Consider the following 20,167-nt stretch of genomic DNA (forward strand, 5'->3'; position numbering starts at 1 on the left):
TAAGATGATTTGTATTCTTTTGCTTTTTGATCAAAGCTGACTACATTCTTAAAGTAAGACATTTTTTATTTCACATTTTTTCTCTCTCAAAGAAGGGGTTTATATTATTGTTTCTGTAGTCCTATATATAGTGCTAGATATATTCAGAAGTATTACTAATGAAAGAATGATGGAATAATGGAACACTGTCACTACTTAAGAAGAAAAATTTTAACTTGCTGTTTTATTATATAACCAAATACAAAGCAAAATCACATGTGAACAAAGGTCGGATATATCAGATAACTATAAAAATGATTCTTACTTTAAGGTCTGAAGCTTTGGCAACAATTGTATCAGCTAATCTGAGAAGATCACCAAACAATAATTTCTCTAGACTAGTTCCCCTTGGAAGTCCAAGTAAACGAAAAAGGTCAAGCCAGTGATCTGGAGAAAGATGCTCCCCTCTCACATATTTCAAGATAGGAATTATAATCTGTTAAAAAAAAAAAGACGTATGTGCATGCACAGTACACATATACGAGCAAAATGCAAATTTCCATTCACTGTTTTCATTATTAGGTAGAAAAATTTTAATTATCTTATTTAACAATCTTGAATCACACTCTTAGAAATTATAAAACTTTTGATTATGGAAAAACACTAATCACACTTTGTAGCCAATATTTCTATTTTTATTTTAGGATATGACCTATATTCTAAACACACTAAATGACCCATATCCTAAATTTCTTAGAAGTATAAATACTCTGATTTATAACTTTAATCAGAAATTTCCTTCATACCTTCTTTCAGATTGGTAGCTGGAATATCTATTTCTATGGTTTACTCTATAGTTCCTATTTTTTCATGTAATGGAATTATTTAAAAGTATAGGAACTAAAGTTACAGTTCAGCCACTACATAATCAAAGGATACATAAGAGTTCCAGGATCATTTTTAAATAGAATAAGTAAAACTATCTTACTTTATATCTGTCAACTTCTGATTGTAATTTCACTGTCATTACTGAATGTTCTTCAACTTTCCTCAATCTGTCATGCCAACTCATCAAGAATTCCTCAAACAGATATGTCTTAGTCCTATAAAATACCAGAAACACATATTAAATTTAACTTATATCTCAAAAAACATCAAAAATTATAAAAATCTAAATATTGTTTATGAATCAAACCGAAAAGTAATCCAATCTTCATTGGCCATTTCCTGAAATCCTTGCTGAAACTCTTCATAAAGTGCCCAAATCTGTGCACAGCCCTCAATGTCTTTAGAGATGCTATTTGCCAAAGAGAAGTTGGGTTCTTCCAGTCCAAAATGTTGGCAATCATCACTATTAAAAAAATAATGAAATCTCATTAAATTAAAGAAAAAGGAAAACTGTGAAACACCAGTATTATTTAACTGTGTTCCCTGTGTGTATGCTGTAAGCACATGGGTTTGATAGTGGAGGTGCACACTGGGAGTCTATGCCAACTTTACATGAGAATTTTACTTAGTCGTGAGCTTTTCTAAATTCATTAATATAAATTTTTCATAAAGGAGTCAAAGTGAAGTAGGTAATATATATAAATATATTTTATGGACATATGTAATATGTAATAAATATTCAAATTGTATACATTTATATGTTAATCTGAGAATACTCTCAGTTGAAAGGGTTACCTTTTAGAATCAAAGATATCCTTCATCTAATTGGTATAATGCCATTTCATAAATATGATACTAAAATTTCTATTCACCTACAAAAGCAATTAGTTTATGGTTACACTTGCCTAAATAGACCAAACCTAAAACAATGTTCAAATTTAATACCTTGAAGCATTATAACATAAACAACCAAATTTTTTTGAGCTCTCTTTTTATTATTTGCTAGATTTTTTTGTAAATCTTCTGAAAGTAATTTCCCATTAATTTTATATATTCCATACACAGTAGCATGAGCACTTGCTATTTTTGTTGAAGTTTATAAAGAAAGACATAAAGATAACAGATATAAAAAATTCGTAACTTAATATATAAATATGAAACATTTTTTCAAATGAGGACTATCAGTTTTAAAGAAAAAAACATACACCAGCTTTTTTCTTATGACTTCAAGATCATCAAACTCAATTTTTTTCTCTTTTATTAACTTTGCACTTTTATCAAGGGTACTTTGCTGGCCAGTTTCAATAACATCATCACCAGGCTTCAGCTGGTCCCAACGAGCTTGAAATTTTTCCAATTCTTGATAATAGATCTGAAGACGTGATTTCACATTTCCTTTCATCACTTCAATCTATAAACCAATAGAGTTTATATCATTTACCTCAGAGTAAAATCTCACTTTATTTTCACATGTCTATTTCTATTTTCTATTTAAGAAAAAAAATACCAATAGTACTTTTCAAAAGATTGTTTTAATTATTGAATTCAAGTGCAATAAAATGATTCAAATGCATAAAATTAGATCCCAAATTCACAACAAGAGATAATCCACAAACGTCATTAGGCAATAATTCATGTGATTAACAGCACCCACAGGCAAAAAGGTAATGTGATTTTTTTAAAAAAAGCCTATTTAATGACTGTCAGTTGTTCTACCTAAGGGCATTGCCCAGTCTCCAATACAGCTAAAGGGCTGGACAATGGGGCATGAGTGCAATAGATACGTGCAACTTCCAGGCTGTACACATTGCAAGACGAGATACACAGGCAATAAAGGAAATTTTTAGAAGAAAGACTGAAAATAATGTTGCATGCATTCTCGAATGGCAGTAGGTGAAGATAACCTATGTGAAATGATCATCATTACATAAAGTTTCTCAGTATATAGAAGTACTGAGGGAGGTCAATTTCATCAGCAATATAAAAATTCTTATAAGCCTGAGCTATAACAGAATGCAGTTAAGCAAAAAATCTTAAGTGAGAAAAAACTGCTTCCATTTTAACAAAATGACTCAATGGTTCTTACCTGATCTTTAATCATAAGTTGGTGACTTTCCATCATCAACTCAAATTTATCCCATTTAGCCTTCAGATTGCTAATGGTTTCTAAACCTCCACCTGCCACAGTTCGTAAAAGTCTGTTTTTATCTTCAGCTTCTTGAAATAAGGGCAAAATCTAAAGGTAAAATATAATAATATGTGAAAAAGAACCTATTTTATCAACTTTCTTAAAATTCTATTTTAATTTTTGTTTCATGTTTTGCTTGATTTAAAAATCAAGATATTTCCTTTTAAATAATTTGTTAAATTCCTGAATATAAAGTTTCTAATGCTTACTTAACTATTATTATATACAAACTCAACCATGGCACTCTGACATCAGAAGTCAAAAAAGGAAAACAGAAGTGGAAATTTGAGACTGAATAAAACCATGAATCCATAAAGAAAATATTATAGCTGTTCAAAGTAAAGCTCTTACAAATGTTCCACACATTAGAAAATACTAAAAAAAATGAAATGACTGATTACCTAAAAGTGTAAGTTAACTAAATTATCCTACTTAATGAAGAAAAAAAGCCCTGGAACAGACAAATAATGAAGTAAACTCAAGCTCCTGCATTTAGTTTCTACTTGAAATGTCCTGAGTTGTGTAGAGCTAGTTTGTTCAACAGTCTGGGTATAGGAATGGGTGCTAAACTGCTTGAATTGCTTCTAAGTCTTTTAAAGTACTGTAAAACATAAGTGTCCTTTAAATTAAGACCTGTACTTTCACTAATCAACAAAGCAATAATTTCCATAGGAAGTTTTTTTAAATCACTGTGTACATATAATAGACGACAACAAAAAAATTCGAATACATCTCAACAACCATTTTACAACCTGAGCAGCATCAGTTCTATCTGAGATACAGAAAAAACCAATAGACCAAGGAGCCGTGTTGTACTATAAAAATCAGTAAGAAAAGAGAAAAAATAGTCAGGTTCTAGTTTTCTACCTGAGAACAGAACCAGGGTTAACCTGTCAAGACTTTACAACAATCTCCTAGTCTATCTGCCTCCATTCCTACTCCTTCAAAAACACATACCAAAGGAGAGACATATCAAAACACCGTTCTATACATCTTGCTCCTAAAAACCTAGCTTGACTCCCCAATGTCCACAGAATCAAGCTTAATATCTTTAATATGGTTCATATGACCTAATTCTGCCTAGCTCTTTATACTGACCCATATCACTTCTTCCTGCATCACATGTTGTTCCCAGCATACAACATTCATTTCTCTCAGGTTCTGTGATGATATATTTCATGCTTTTCCTCCCACTTCTTTCTGTCTCATTTGCTGCCTCCACATGGGCTTGAACTCTGAATTTTGGAATGCTCACAATGGACTACACCCTCTGCTGTTGGCTTATCAACCAGGTGATCTTAGTCTAAACCCATGGCTTTAAATATTGTACATGTAAAAATGACTTCCAAATTTGTATCTCTAGTCTTTACTCTAAATTCCATATCCCTCATTTAACTTCTACCTGACATCTCAGTGCGGACCACTTTCAATCTCCAAACACCTTCCTAGTCATCCTCATCTCAGTAAATAGTACCATTAGCTTAGCAGCTGCTCAAGCCAAAAACCTAAGATACATGTTCATTTCTCTTTGTCTAACCCCCCTCTGTCTATGCATGAGAAAATCTTCTTGGTTTTAATTCTAAAATACATCATCAGTTTCGCCAGTTCTGTCCATCTGCTCTGCTGCATGGTACAAGTTTCTACAATCTCTCATTCACCAATTGCAACATTCTACTAACTAGACTCAGCCACTCCAAAACATTCCCTACAGAGCATCCAGAGTAATTGCTTCCAAATGTAAACCACACTGTGTCACTCCCCTGCTTAAACACCCCTAAGGACTTTCAATTACACTTAGAAAAAAATTCATACACCTCATGATTGTGTAAAGGTAACTTCATAAGCTGGTCCATGCATACCTCTCCAATTTCACCTCATACCATTTTCTTCCTAAATACTATGGCTTTTTCAATAACTAAATTTATTGACAATATTTACATCTATCTCTTCCTTGAGCATATCAAGTCCATTTCTACCCAAATATGTATTTTTGGTTCATTTTACTAGAATGATATGCCTCCAAATCTCAGAATATTTGGCTCCTTGTCATCCAAGTCTCATTTCAGATGTCATCTCTCTGAGGTCTCCTGAGCACCTACCATAAAAGTAACTTTCCTGAGTTGAGCATGCTCGCTCTCTCACTTCTCTTGCTCCTTCCTTCTCTCTCTCTCTCTTTCTCTCACCTCTCCTTCCCTTCCTCTTTCTCCCTCTCCCTCTCCCATTGTCCACCCACAGGAATGTGTATATGTGCATTCCATAAGAATAGAGCATGTTCACAGCTACAACTGCTACTCCTAGCACAATGCCTGGAATGAACATAGTATCTATAAATATGTATCAAATAAATAAATGAACAAATGCCTCTGTGCTTTAGCTGACTGCCACAGCTCATATTTCCATTGCTTCTTTGGTTGATTCCTTCTACTAGACAAGTATGTTATTTTGTCTTTAAACCTTCATTTATATATTTAAGCCTATTATACGTTTAAGTCTATTACATCATAAAAAATGTTTGTAATTCCTCCCACTATGAAGGTATATTACTTTACTCATCTTTAAACTGTCAATAATTTTAAGTCTATCACATATCAGGGACACATAAAAGCTTATATTCTCATTGGAATTATTTCTCCACCTTCCTATAAACATAACTTATAGGGAACCGGTCCACATGGCAATAGTGAATGTAGCTTAGCCCTGGCTCAGAAAACTGACAGGTGTGAGGTGGCACACAGGAGCCAGGTGCACCATGGGGAACCAGGCCTGCATTGTATCTAGGCTGCTTTGAGGCTTGCTTTTCCTAAAACTCCCTCACCCTGAGTTAAGGCACCAAATGTTTAATGCATTTCTTTGAAGTAACTTCCTAAAGTCTGTGCTAAACCTCCCAAAGACAGAGTGTAACCAGTTCAACCACTTTTTCCCTTGCATTTGCAACATCCTTTTCTCTGTTATCCATAAGAAGTAATCAACAACATCCTTGTCTTTGTTATCTATAAAAGGTAATCACTTAAAGCAAAGTTGAGCATAATGAATGAGAATCTTCTTTGATGTAATGCTCCCAGAAAGCAACAAAAGCCTGTCCAGGCACTGGTCAGGGCACTCTCTCTCTCAGAGAGTGGCCATGCTGTCCCTTTTCTCCACAGGACTTCTGCAGTCCATGTGAATTTGTTCATCACATCCACAACACCATGGACACCACTGGTCAGAGCCCACATCAATAACTAAAAGCATCCTTAGTATGTTTTATAAAACTTTAGCTTGCCTCTTCTGGACTCTATCCTTCTGGATGTTGTTGCTATGAACCTTTACCATCCTGTCACCTCGGTCTCTAATTATGAGCTCCTCCATTGTAAGTGTGTATATGTGTATGTTGCTACTTCAATTCTAACTTTACACTTTACCATGCTAAGATTACAACCCTACAAGTAACAGCATGAATTATTTAAGTTTAGTATTATTTTAATATGCCACACCATAAAATATATTGCAAAAATAGGCATTATTTTTACTGCTTAATTATACCAACAAAACATCAAGAATCCAATTGTGAACTGACCATTTGGACCAGATTATATGGACTTCCTTATAATACTGAAATTATATATTTCTAAATTGTTACAGAATATCAAATTTTAACATCTCCAGTACAGTTAAAATAATTTTAAAAATTCACTTTGTGCCTCTCACCTCTGGCTTCTGTTCTTGTAGCTTCCTGTACTGCATGTTTGCATCACCTATCTCTTCCACAGACTGGGGCATAACTGATAAGACTTCCATAGCCTCAGAGACAAATGTATCAATTTCATGTAAATGAGCTAAATAGGTAACATTGAAATATAAAAAATACCATTAGCAACAAAAATATTCAATTGCACAATTCTAAATCAAGGAGTATTAGAAGTACCGTATTTTTCGAACTATAAGACACACCCCCCAAATTTGGGAGGAAAAGGGGGTGTGGGTGTATCTTATAGTCCGAATGTAGCTTGCCTGGGTCACTGTGTGTGGGGGGGAGGGTGGCAGCCTATGTTATTTATGTTATTAAATATTTTACCACATTTTTTGCTTCAAAATTTCTTTTCCTATTTTCCTCCTCTAAAACCTAGGTGCATCTTATGGTCTGGTACATCTTACAGTCCGAAAAATTTGGTAATCTAATACATTAATCCTAAATTACCATTTGCTTTCATAAAACATAAATTACAAAATGTGGAATAATCAAAGAAATTTCTTCTCATGAAAGTTCAGTTATTTACATTGCAGTTAGAAATTTTGAGTAGGGAGTTAAAATATACTTATTCTTAGTAAAATTTACTCAAAACTGGGAATTTTTCAGTCAAATAATATGCTAAAAAATCTCAGTTTAAAGGTAAAAAGAAACTGTACAGTATTTTGCAAAATAGTAGTCATTGGAAGAGATAAAGAGAAACACATTGTACCAGAATTAGCTACCTGTCTCACTAACATATGCAACAAACTGAAGCAAGCTAAGACCGCAAATAATAAAAATGCCTTAAATTTTTAGACATCTTAAGAAACAAATGTGAATTTTCACACTTTTTTAAAGTTATCACTTCAATCATATATTATTTCATAATGCCTTCTATATCAGTATTGATTTTAATCACTGTGATTCACATTCCATAACTATCAAAGTACATTCAACTATAATAAAAATATAAGTATCTTTACCCTGGATAGACTTCTTCAAAGAAAGAACAAGCACATCAAATAACTTCTGGATGAGATCATCAATCACAGTCTTCACAGGGCTACAATTAATATTTAAACAATCCACCTTGACAGCACTGAAAAATGCCAATAGACATGAAAAATAATAACTAGAAGGAAAGATTATCATTTTGAATTGCAAATGTAACTCAAAAGTATAAGTATAAACCATATTTAGAGTTCATTTAGCAAATATGCCATCCACATACAATTATGGCTTTTTCATTAATTTTTTTATCACTTTTTATTATCCATCATACTAGTTTATTAAAAAGGCAGGAGCATGAATTACTAATATATCAACATAAATATATTTAAATATTCACAAATTTTATTTGTCACAGCACATAACATACTTTTTTAAATGCTTATAAAATATATTTACTATCCCACAAAGTATAAACAATAGTAATAAGGGAAAGAAAATAAGTATAGAAAGTGAATATAGATTACTGAGGCACTTAGAAAATAAAAAGAATAAATAACACATACATATCAAATTGACAAACATATGATGAGTTGTTTTTTATGCTTTTTGATTTTTTATATATATTTTAATTTTTTAAATCATTCAAGTACAGTTGTCTCCATTTTCCCCACACCGCTCACCCCCACACCGCTCACCCCCACCCCACCCATCCCTGCCTCCCACCCTTGATCCTACCCCCTTTGGCTTTCTCCATGTGTCCTTTACATTATTCCTTGGTGACCCTTCCCCTATTTTCCCTCAGTATCCCTCTCCCCCCACTCCTCTGGTTACTGTGTTTGTTCTTTATTTCAGTGTCTCTGGTTATATTTTGCTTCCTTGTTTGTTTTGTTGATTAGGTTCCACTTAAAGGTGAGATCAGATGGTATTTGTCTTTCACCACCTGGCTTATTTCACTTATAATGCTTTCCAGTTCCACTCATGTTCCTGAGAAGGGTAGGAGTTCCTTCTTTCTTTCTGCTGCATAGTATTTCATTATGTAAATTTACCATAGTTTTTTAATCCATTCATTTACTGATGGGCACTTAGGTTGCTTCTAGCACTTGGCTATTATAAATTGTGCTGTTATAAACTTAGGGGTGCATACACCCTTTTGAATTGGTGTTTCTGGATTCTTAGGGTATAGTCCCAGCAGTGGAACTGCCAGATTGAAAGGCAGTTCCATTCTTAGTTTTCTGAGGAAATTCCAAACTGTTTCCCACAATGGCTGCACCAGTCTTCATTCCCACCAACTATGGACTTGGGTTCCCTTTTCTCCACAACCTTGCCAGCACTTTTTGTTTGTTGATTTGATTCATATCTTCAATTGTGTGGGCAGAGTGCTCTCAAACTATTGGCAGGAGTATAAAACAATACAACTTTTGTGAAGAGCAATGTGAAGATACACATTTAGCAATGTGTATCACCTAATTTTAAAATAGGCATACCCTTTGCCTTAATAACTTCATCTTCATAATTTCTTCTAAGGAAATTGTCAATGCTGAGTCCAAGTTTATACACATTTTATTTGTATAATAATAGTAAATAGTAATAAATTCATAATAGTAAAAAATTAGAAATGAGGCAAAACAAGGAATGGCTACATAAATTATTTTTTTTACTTTTATTGTTTTTTAAGTATATTTTAATGCTTATGCTATTACAGTTGTTTCATTTTTTTCTCTCCTTTATCCCCTTCTGCCTTGAATCCCCCCTCCCTCCAACATTCCCCAGACCTTAGTTCATGTCCATGGGTTGTACATATAAATTCTTTGGCTTGTCCATTTCCTATACTATTATCAACATACTCCTGTCTATTTTGTGTCCATTTTATGCTTCTTGTTTCCTATACCTTTTTCCCCCATACTCCCTCACGCCCTCCCCACTGATAACCCTCCATGTGATCTCCATTTCTGTGAATCTGTTCCTGTTCTAGTTGTTTGCTTAGTTTTTCTTTTTGCTTTTTAGGTTCAGTTGTTGATATTTGTGAGTTTGTTGTCATTTTACTGTTCATACCTTTTATCTTTTTCTTTTTCTTAGATGAGCCCCTTTAACATTTTATATAATAAGGGCTTAGTGATGATGAACTCCTTTAACTTGACCTTATCTGGGAAGCACTTTATCTGTCCTTCCATTCTAAATGATAGCTTTGCTGGTTAGAGTAATCTCAGATGTAGGTCCTTGCCTTTCATGCCTTTGAAAACTTCTTTCCAGCCCCTTCTTTCCTGTAAGGTTTCTTTTGGGAAATCAGATGAAAGTCTTATGGACAATTCTTTGTAGGTAAGGGTCTCCTTTTCTCTTGCTGCTTTTAAGATTCTCTCCTTATCTTTAATCTTGGGTAATTTAATCATTATGTGCCTTGGTGTGTTTCATCTTTGATTCAAATTCTTTGGGACCCTCTGAGCTTCCTGGACTTGCATGTCTATTTTCTTTGCCAGACTGGGGAAGTTTTTATTCATTATTTGTTCAAATAAGTTTTCAATTTCTTGTTCTTCCTCTTCTCTTTCTGGTACCCCTATGATTCAGATGTAGGAATGTTTGAAGTTGTCCCAGAGGTTCCTCAGCCTTTCCTAATTTTTTGAATTCTTGTTTCTTCATTCTGTTCCAATTGGATATTTATTTCTTCATTTTGTTCCAAATTGTTGATCTGAGTCCTGGTTTCCTTCCCTTCACTGTTGGTTCCCTGGATACTTTCCTTTATTTCACTTTCTGTAGTCTTCATTTCTTCCTTTATTTTGTGACCATACTCAATCATTTTTGTGAGCATCCTGACTACCAGTGTTTTAAATTCTGCATCTGATAGGTTGTCTATCTCTTTGTCATTTGTTTCTTTTTCTGGAGTTTTGATCTGTTCTTTCATGTGGGCCATATTTCTTTGTCTCAGCACACCTGTTACATTGCCTTAGGTATTTGCTACATCCAAAGGGGGATAACCCACTTCTCTGTATTGTGTGGTGCAGTCTGGATGAATATTTCTTCTTTAAGACCTTGGTTGTCAGACTTTCAATCAGTTTGATTTAGAAAATCAACTGAAAATCAACTGTGAGACACAGTTGTGGTTGTTTTATGTTTTTAAATTGGTTGTCATCCTTCTTTTGGTTGTGCAAAGAAGCAAAGCGTATCTACCTATACCTCCTTCTTGGCCGGAATCTCTAGCTAAATAAATTACTATACTATATTCATATAATTAAAAATCACAGTTTTGAGAACTAGATAAGAGCATGGCAAAATACTATTGAAAGAGTGTTAACTAAAAATAGCAGGATACAGTATGATCCAAATTTTGTAAATATATGTACTAATATGCCCAAAATATTAAATATCAACAGCAATTGCCATTGTACTCTTTTGTATTTTAGATAATTAACCAAACAGGTTACTGGTCAAGATGGCAGAGTATGTAAGTGCTATGTTTGATTCCTCCCATGACCACATCAAAATTACAACTAAAGTACAAAACAGCCATCACTGAGAGCAACCTGAAGTCCAGCTGAACAGAAGTCCTATATCTAAGATATACAGAAGAAGCCACATAGAAACTGGTAGGAGAGGTAGAGATGTAGAAGAGGCTGGTCCCAAACCAACATGTGGTGTTTAAAAACCAGGAGGGATATCTTGACTACTGCAGTGACCCCTGAGAAGAAGGGGTCCCAGCCTCACACCACACCCCCCAGCCCAGGGTTCCAGTTCCAGGAAGAGAAGTCCCCATAGCTTCTGGCTGTGAAAACCAGTGGAGATTATGGCTGAGTGAGACAGAGAGCTCTCAGAGTCAGAGCTCTTCCTATTAAAGGGCCCACGCACAGGCCTACTCACTGATGGACTCACTCACTCTTAGCCATAGTGCGGGGACAGCAGCTCAAAAGGCACCAGAGAAATATGGAGAGCAATTGATTTGTCCAGCTTTGGGGACAGGGCTAGAGAATCAGCTTCCTCCAAGACAAAAGTGCTGACAAAGACTATGGTTACTTTAGAGTCCTTCTCCCACAAAGCCAGCTGGCCGGCACCTATGAATCTCCATTAACCTGGCAAGAACTGTGAACTGCACCCTAAAGATTCCCTGACATTCAACCCCACTCATCCTGCCAACCCACCCTAGCTGCTTCCAGTGGCTTTTCCACATAAATGGCCTGTCTTGGGCCATGCTGCAGATTTTCCTAAAATCTCTCAGAGGTTCACAAACCCTAAACAAGCAGCATCTGGCCTCTGTGTACCACTTACCTCTTGCTAAGTAGTCCCAAACCCAGTACTTGCGGCAGTTATCCTCGATTCAAAATGGCCTCTCCCCAATGTCTCTAAACTCAGCACAAGTAGTAGCCATCTACAGATGGTTTTGTAGCTAATGCTAAGTTTGGTCTTGGGCAAGGCAGAGGTAGTGGCTAACCTTGACCTGCACCACCTGGAAGGCCCCAAACACAACACATCTAGTGGCCAGCTTCTGACACCAGAGCACAACCCAGCCACCTTCACAAGCAACATACTCAAAGGGCAAACTCTGCAGGCAAAAGAAGCCCCACGAAGCAAGTTCTGCTCTGTGGAGTTGGTCCCTGCAGAGCAGCTCCTCCACCGTAGTCACAGGTGATCCTCATAGCCAATCGTCCTGGGAGTCAATCCTCCCCACTAAAGTGCCAATGGCAATAAAGGTTCAATTACAACAGGAGAATGCACACATGGGGGACGCACCTGGAGCACCTGGCTTAGAACACAAGGAGACTGTACCACCCAGCCCAACAAGGTAACTACTACATATGGCCACCCAACCAAGACTCAGAGACATAGAAGATCTACCTAATACATAGAAACAAACACAGAGAAGCAGCCAAAATGGGGAAACAAAGAAATGTGTCCCAAATGAAAGAACGGAAGAAATCTCCAAGAAAAAGGACTACTAAAATGGAGGCAGGCAAACTACCAGATACCTGGTTCAAAACATTTATAAGGATGCTCAAGGAACTTAATGAGAGCCCTGGCTGGTGTGGCTCAGTGGATTGAGTGCCAGCCTGTGAAACAAAGGGTCACCAGTTCCATTCCCCGGCAGTGCTGGGTTGTAGGCCAGGACCCAGTAGGGGGCACTCAAGAGGCAACCACACACTGATGTTTCTCTCCCTCTCTTTCTCCTTCCCTTCCCCTCTCTCTAAAAATAAGTAAGTAAAATCTTTTTTGTAAAAGGAAATTAGTGAGAACTTCAATAGCATAAAAAAGATATGGAAAACATAAAAAACTGCTCAGAAATGAGGAATACAGTAACTGAAATGAAGACTAGACTAGAGTCCTGACTGGTATGGCTCAGTGGGTTGGGCATCATCCCACAAACTGAAAGTTCCCCGGTTCGATTCCCAGTCAGGGCAATGCCTTGATTGCAGACCCAGTCGCAGGTAGGGGTCACACAAGAGGCAACCAATCAATGTTTCTCTCACACATTAATGGTTCTATCCCTCTCCTTCTTCCTTCCTTGCCCTCTCTCTAAAAATAAAGTCTTAAAATAAAGAAAGAGACACTAGAAAAAAGTCAGTATCAGATTAGATAAATCAGAGGATCACATCAGCAATTTGGAACACAAGGTAACAGAAAACACCCAATCAGAGTAGCAAAAAGAAAAAAGAATAAAAAAAATGAGGGTAGTCTAAGGGACCTCTGGAACAACATCAAGATTAACAACACCTGCATCATAATGGTATCAGGAGGAAGAGAGAGATCAAGCAACTGAGAACCTTTTTTATAAATAATAACTGAAAACTTTCCTAAACTGGTAAAGAAAAAAGATACACAAGTCCAAGAAGCAAAGAGAGTCACAAACAAGATAAAATCCAAAGAGGCCCACACCAAGACACATCATAATTAAAATGCCAAAGGTTCAACACAAAGAGAGGCTCTTTAAAAAAAGCAACAGTCAGTTACTTACCCACTAAGGAGCTTCCACAAGCCTGTTAGTTGATTTGTCAAGAGAAACTTTGCTGGCCAGAATGGATTGATACAAAATATTCAAAGTAGTGAAAAGAAAAGACCTATAACCAAGATTACTCTACCCAGCAAAGCTATCATTTAGAATCAAAGGAAAAACAAAGAGTTTCCCAGACAAGAAAAAGCTAAAAAAGCTCATCACCATCAAACCAGTATTACAAAAAAAAAGTCAGAGGGTCTTCAAGAAAAAGAAAAAATACGAATAAAAAAGTGATGATTAATATATATATATCTATGAACAAATATTTTTAATGCAAATGAATTAAATGTTCCAATCAAAAGACATTGAGTGACTGCATGGATAAGAAAACAAGACCCTCATATACGCTACCTATAAGACACTCAGTTCAGATCAAAACACACACAGACTGGAAGTTAAGTAATGGAAAAAGATGTGTAATAAAATGGAAATAAAAAAAAGGTGGGATACCAACAGTTATACCAGACAACACAGACTTTAAAACAAAGGCTATAACAAGAGATAAAGGACAATCCAGCAATTCCACTTCTTGATATTTACCTGAAGAAACCCATAACACTAAATCAAAAAAACAAGACATACATCCCTACATTCGTTCCAGCACTACCTACAATAGCCAAGACATGGAAGCAAGTTTAATACCCACCAATCAATGAATGGATAAAGAAGTGGTGCATATATAAAATTACAATTCAGCCATAAAAAAAAACTTGCCATTTGCTAAAACATGGATGGGACTAGAGGGTATATGGTGAGTCAAATAAGTCAGTAAAAAAAAAGACAAATTGCACATAATTTCACTTACAAGTGGAATCTAAAAAGCAAAATAAATTATCAAGCAGAATAGAAACAGACTCATATATACAGAGAACATTTGGACCATTGCCAGATGGGTGGGGGTTTCATGGGGATGAGTGAAAAAGGTGAAAGGATTTAGAAATACAAATTGGTAGTTATAGAACAGTCATGGGAATGTAAACTACAGCATAGGAAATACAGTCAAAAATATTATAATTCCTATATATGGTGTCAGATGGGCACTAGTTTTATTGAGGTGATCACTTCATAAATTATATAAATGTTTAATCAGTGGGTTGTACATATGAAACTAATATAATCTTGTATGTGAACTACAATTGAAAATTTTTAATTATTGTTAAAAATGATAAAATAAGTAAAAGATTTTAATGATCATGGAAAAAATGGCATATATTTTTAAGAACACTAATTCTTTTTACTGTCCTCTTAATGCAAACTGTATTGTTCTAAGCAAACAGAGGATGAACCAAACTTGTTCACCTGATGAAAATTTTATATTTGGCTTAATTTACACAAAGTTTTTTTTTTAAGTCTGCTAATTTTGGTCACAAAGATTTTTTTAAAAGCTCCTGTTATTTTTCATACGTAAAGCCAGGAAGTATTCTTAGAAAACAAGTTACTTGTGTTAAATTCTCACAGTTTTTATTTTTAAAATATAATCTTCTTTAAAGTCTCATTTATTTATTCTCATTCACCCACTAACTGGAGAGATTTAAACTCCAGTTCTTAACCATCAACAGATATAAGAGATAATTTTTGCTTGATACATAGAGTTTATGTGATTTTTGAGATCCTTACACAAAAAGTGTCCAGATTTCCGATATCTGATACACGAATAGAGGTGATTTTGGTACACCAAAAATAGATTACGGTGTATATGAATTAACATGAAGTGATATGATTAAAGCAGAGTTGTAGTCACTGACTACAGAATCCTGTAGAGAAGACTAACATTTACTTCTCACTTGAAAATATTGATAACATGCAACTGAGACTCTATTCAGTCACAGATAGACTAGAATAGCCATAGATAGAATACCCCCAAATTACACTCTTACTACAGTATCAGAAATACATCATAAGAATATGGCTTTTCTAAGTATACAGCACATATCCAGAAAGCACCCATAAAATAAATATCCATGTATATGTATGTGTATATTAACTAGATGTATACATGTTAATTCATTAGCAAGAAATAATGAAATGAAAAGTGAAATGTAGATGATTTCTTTTTACTCCTTTTAGGTTTGGCAGGAAAGCAAAATTAGAAGAGCCATCTAGAGTAAGGGATAAACAAACAGCAGCATTAGCAGTAGAGATCCTTGTGCAGTCAGGAGGCAGCATAAAGTCAAATAAGACAGACAAGATTGGGATCAAAGACAGTATCCCACAGAGATTAAAAAACTCATATATATAACCTACAAGAGCTCTGTCTTTTCCTTTCTTCAAACAAGTATTAAAGGCACTATCATTGTCCCGATCATCTAAGATCAAGCCTTTAAATCATTTGTCTCTTTGCTATTCTTCATCCCTCAACTTCTTCCACAAATAAGGACTCTTAATACCTCATAATATTTCCTCCTCCCCATTTTGTGTCCAACAACTTAATTCAATTAATTATTACTAGTCTTCTGGATGATGAGAGACTCCCTCCCTTCCCCTAGGATCTCTCTATTCAACCACACATTATTATTTCCAAATTAATTTCCCTAACATATAGCTTTTGTACTGGCACACTTGTGTTTAGAAATCTTCAATAGCTAACCATTCTAACATGAACAAAATCCAAATTCCCTAATATAGAATGTAAGGCTCTCCAAAATCTGTACCTATCTACCCCTTTCCAGGAGTATCTCTCTAGGCCCTAATAAAACATTAACTCTAATCAAATTTCTAATTAACCACCTTATTTTCAGCATATGAATCCCTCTCCTGAGAAGCTCTAATTTAATCACCAATTCTTATACCTGTCCAAATCCTAGCTCAAATATTTCTACCTTAAAATGTTCTCTGATTTTGCCCCAAATGGATGGGATATCATCATCCTGTAAATCTCCATAGCCTAGTTCAATCTCAAATATGGAATATAAAGAATTCTATCTGGTATTTTAACAGTAACAACTAACATTTATTGAGAACTCACCTTGTGCCAGAAATTTATATGCAAATTACTCATTTAATCCCCAAAACAGAGTGAGATAAATACTATAGGTATAGCTATTTTAAAGGTAAGAAAATTAATGTCCAGAGTCTAAATGATTATCAAAGTCATGCAGCTAGTAAGAACCACCTATTCCAGAGCCCACTCTATTAACCCCTGTGTGCACTTGACTTAATCGTCAATACACCTGACTTACTGTACTACCAGAGAAAAAGCAACTTGATCTCACATACTCTGCCTCCTTTGTCTTTGTATTTGCATAGAATAAGAGTTTACATATTATAAATGCTTGCCAAATATTTATTGAAAGAATAAACAAATGAATTAATAAGTGATATTATCCTTTATAGATAATATATGCACAATTAAACAAGGCCTTTCAGAAGGCTTATTACAAATAAGTACTATTACATTAACTTCTAATACCTTGGAAGTCGTTCTACTTCTTTTCCTTTTATTTTCAGTGCTTTAAAATTTTTTTCCCAATCATGAACAGTAGAAAGATGCTTTTCCACTAGAGCTTCCACATCAACTTGCCCAATTACAATCCACTCCTAAGAATGAAAAATATTGTTAAAGAAATAGAACTAATAAATTAACATTTTAAAGTTTATGGTTCAATTATTAACACAGATTAGGGTCCAACCAATAAAAAGAGACAAGTGTAACTGTAAGTAAATTTCAACTTAAGTATGTAAATATAATTATTATTGTGTCATCTAAAGAATGAACAGGTAAAAAATGACAATAAAAAGTACAGTGATCATAAAACTGTTTTGAAGAGACTAAAAAAACCTTTTCTTTAGTTCCTCCTATCAAATATGATGTGCACTAAGATAGAATCATCTCTCTTAAGCCAATAGACACCACAAGCTACAAATTTAAAAGTATCCATAGTCAACTGATTCTAAAAACTTTAAATGCAAAAGCATTGTAGTATCAGTTAAAAAACTTGTTGAGCTCTAGGTGGTTGTGGCTCAGCTGGCTGGAGCATTGTCCCATAACCGAAAGGTTGTGGGTTCAATCCCCAGTCCAGGAGCGTATGATCCCTGGTCCAGCTGCATATGGAGTGCAATCAGGCAATGTTTCTCTCTAGCATAAATGTTTCTCTCTCTCCTCCTTCCTCTCTATCTAAAAAAGCAATGAAAAACTGTCCTCAGGTAAGGAAAGAAAAAAACTGGTTTAATTCTCATAGTCTCAGAGTCAATATAAATGAGCAATGAATGCAATTAGGGTTTAACTTCAGAGTTAGTGGTAATGATGCACTTAAACAAAAGTAAGATATTTAATCATCTCAGTTTCACTAACTTCAAAGACATCCCTTCATGGATTGCTTTTGTTCCAAAGAATGAAAAAATATATACATACATATTTCATTAGAAGGAATTAAAATTGACACAACAGAGTCATGTCACATTCCAAGTTGACAAAAACAATTTTTAAAAAATGTAGTTTCTCAATCTTCAAATAGTCAAAGACATAAATCTACCTTATATAAGAATCCATAACTCTGGTTCTCTGGTTTGCAGTATTTTTATTTCATGCCACTCAAGATAAACTATTGATTTGTACATTTAATACTAATTCAACCAATCTGATGAAACAGCATAACAGAAGGAGGGAAAATTACATGTTCCATACCTTATGTTGGTGTAAAACAGCTGTCAATCTCCTAAACAGATCTTCTGCTTTCCCAAAAATAGTCAGAAATCCACTTGCATTTCTATCGATCATAACAGAAAAAATAGATTCATCTCCTGCCTCACCCACTCCTTTAAACTGATTAGGAATGCCGATAAATCTCTTCATTTCTCTGTAATATTTAGCACGGATTTCTTCAAAAGGAGGCCTGAATTGCAACCGTCCTTGTCTGAAAGTAAATAAGTAACTTTAAAGTATAAAGTATTAGAAAATTTTAGATGGAAAAATAAAGTGGGTTTCAAAAAATCTTACTTGTACGTTAAATCTATATTTATTTCTGGCAGATTCTCATTAAGCGCTTCTAAGCCCATCTGATACTGATGTTCCAGAGCTTTGTACAGTTGATGATTCCAGTGTAGTTTCCACGCGTGCATGTCACTTGCTTGGAATCCCTAATATGTTATATTTACATATTTTATTTAAAAATATAGGTAGTAGAGTAAGGTTTTCATTTAATGCTTTCACATCACTTAAAGTAAAATTATAAACAATAAAAAAAACTTATTTTAAAACATGCAACTCCTTAACTGCTAATTGTAGCATGCGAGTTTATAGAGTTAAAAAAGAAAATCTCTAATATTTATGTCTATAGATAGAACACAAAAAAATTAAGTTAATACTAAATAGATTTACATTTTGGCTTTATTTTATGAAAACATTAACTGGAACAACAAATTTTTTTGTGAACTTTTTAGTCTTTTTTCAAAATCCATATCAAATAATGATCTTTTCTTCCCTTCTCAGCCCCTAAACAATCCTTCCACATTTTAAAACATGTTAAATTTAAAATATTAGAGTGCTCAGGATAGTTTACATGCTCTTTGCTTCTACATAATCATAAACATATCAATTCTAATATTTTAATTTTGTTTTTTCTAAGAACTGAAAAATATGTGTCAATATATAAGACACCTAACTCATATACAACAGAGATCATACATAATATGTAGCAGGCTTTGTGCTAGCCATTTTTGTGTACATCCTCTCTTATATCAAAATGTGTATAAGACTAAAATTTTGCCCAAAAAAGAAAAAAGTTCTGATATAGAGTTATTTTAATCATTAAGCTTCTGCCTAAACTTGACTTCATGCTCTACAAATATCACATTCACCTGAAACTAAAAAATGATAGATATGTCAAGTCAAAAAATTATTAACTCTGAATTGAGAGATCTGCCATTCTGTAAGACAAATAGAAACTTTTTATATTTTTAAATGTGAATTCAATGTTATTTTATGGTCTTCATATATAATTCAGTCAAATTCCAGCTTTATGAGGAATCGATTAGTAAAGATTTATAAGTAGCCTTTATAAACTTTGCATCAGTTCATATACTCACATTCTGAGACAGTCATGATTTAAAGCACAGACACAACGTAAAACATACTCTACCTGTGCTTCTACACTTGCTAGGCCAGTTCTCAGTTCCTGTAATCCATCTTTCCAACGCTGTTGCTGCCGAAGCAGATCGATATTCATAAGAATTACCACCTATTTAAAATAAGAGCATAATAATCTTCAAGTGTCACCTGAATAGGTAACTTTTCAGGGGAAAAACCCGACTTTCAGTCAAAATGGAGGCTTAGGTAGACATGCTGTGCCTCCTCCCACAACCAAAAGGACAACACTAAAAACAACAACAACAACAACAACCCAGAACTGACAGAAAATCCAGACAGGTAGGAGGGGCAGAGATGGGCAGAGAGGACTTGCAACAAGGTGGTGGCTGACGGACCCAGCGAGGCAGCAGATGGTGGAACAGAGCCCCCAAAACTACAGGTGGTCCAGAAAGC

The 20,167-nt window shown here is 34.7% G+C and overlaps 1 protein-coding gene across 3 annotated transcripts in view; it reads right to left on the reverse strand.

Annotated features, from left to right (window-relative positions):
- The window catches only part of DYNC2H1 (dynein cytoplasmic 2 heavy chain 1), a 319,367-nt gene that overhangs the window by 271,912 nt on the left and 27,288 nt on the right, over window positions 1–20,167 (reverse strand). For all 3 annotated transcript variants that reach the window (XM_036028642.1, XM_028516717.2, XM_028516716.2), the window contains exons 15-25: window positions 19,767–19,865; window positions 18,626–18,765; window positions 18,314–18,542; window positions 17,099–17,226; window positions 7,748–7,863; window positions 6,743–6,870; window positions 2,954–3,103; window positions 2,073–2,278; window positions 1,175–1,330; window positions 968–1,082; window positions 305–475 (exon numbers count right to left, since the gene is read on the reverse strand). In XM_036028642.1, coding sequence (XP_035884535.1) covers window positions 305–475; window positions 968–1,082; window positions 1,175–1,330; window positions 2,073–2,278; window positions 2,954–3,103; window positions 6,743–6,870; window positions 7,748–7,863; window positions 17,099–17,226; window positions 18,314–18,542; window positions 18,626–18,765; window positions 19,767–19,865 — 1,638 coding nt within the window. The remainder of the gene's footprint in view (window positions 1–304; window positions 476–967; window positions 1,083–1,174; window positions 1,331–2,072; window positions 2,279–2,953; window positions 3,104–6,742; window positions 6,871–7,747; window positions 7,864–17,098; window positions 17,227–18,313; window positions 18,543–18,625; window positions 18,766–19,766; window positions 19,866–20,167) is intronic.

This window comes from Phyllostomus discolor, chromosome 6 (genome assembly GCF_004126475.2).
Source record: "Phyllostomus discolor isolate MPI-MPIP mPhyDis1 chromosome 6, mPhyDis1.pri.v3, whole genome shotgun sequence".
In the NCBI taxonomy this organism is placed as follows: Eukaryota; Metazoa; Chordata; class Mammalia; order Chiroptera; family Phyllostomidae; genus Phyllostomus; species Phyllostomus discolor.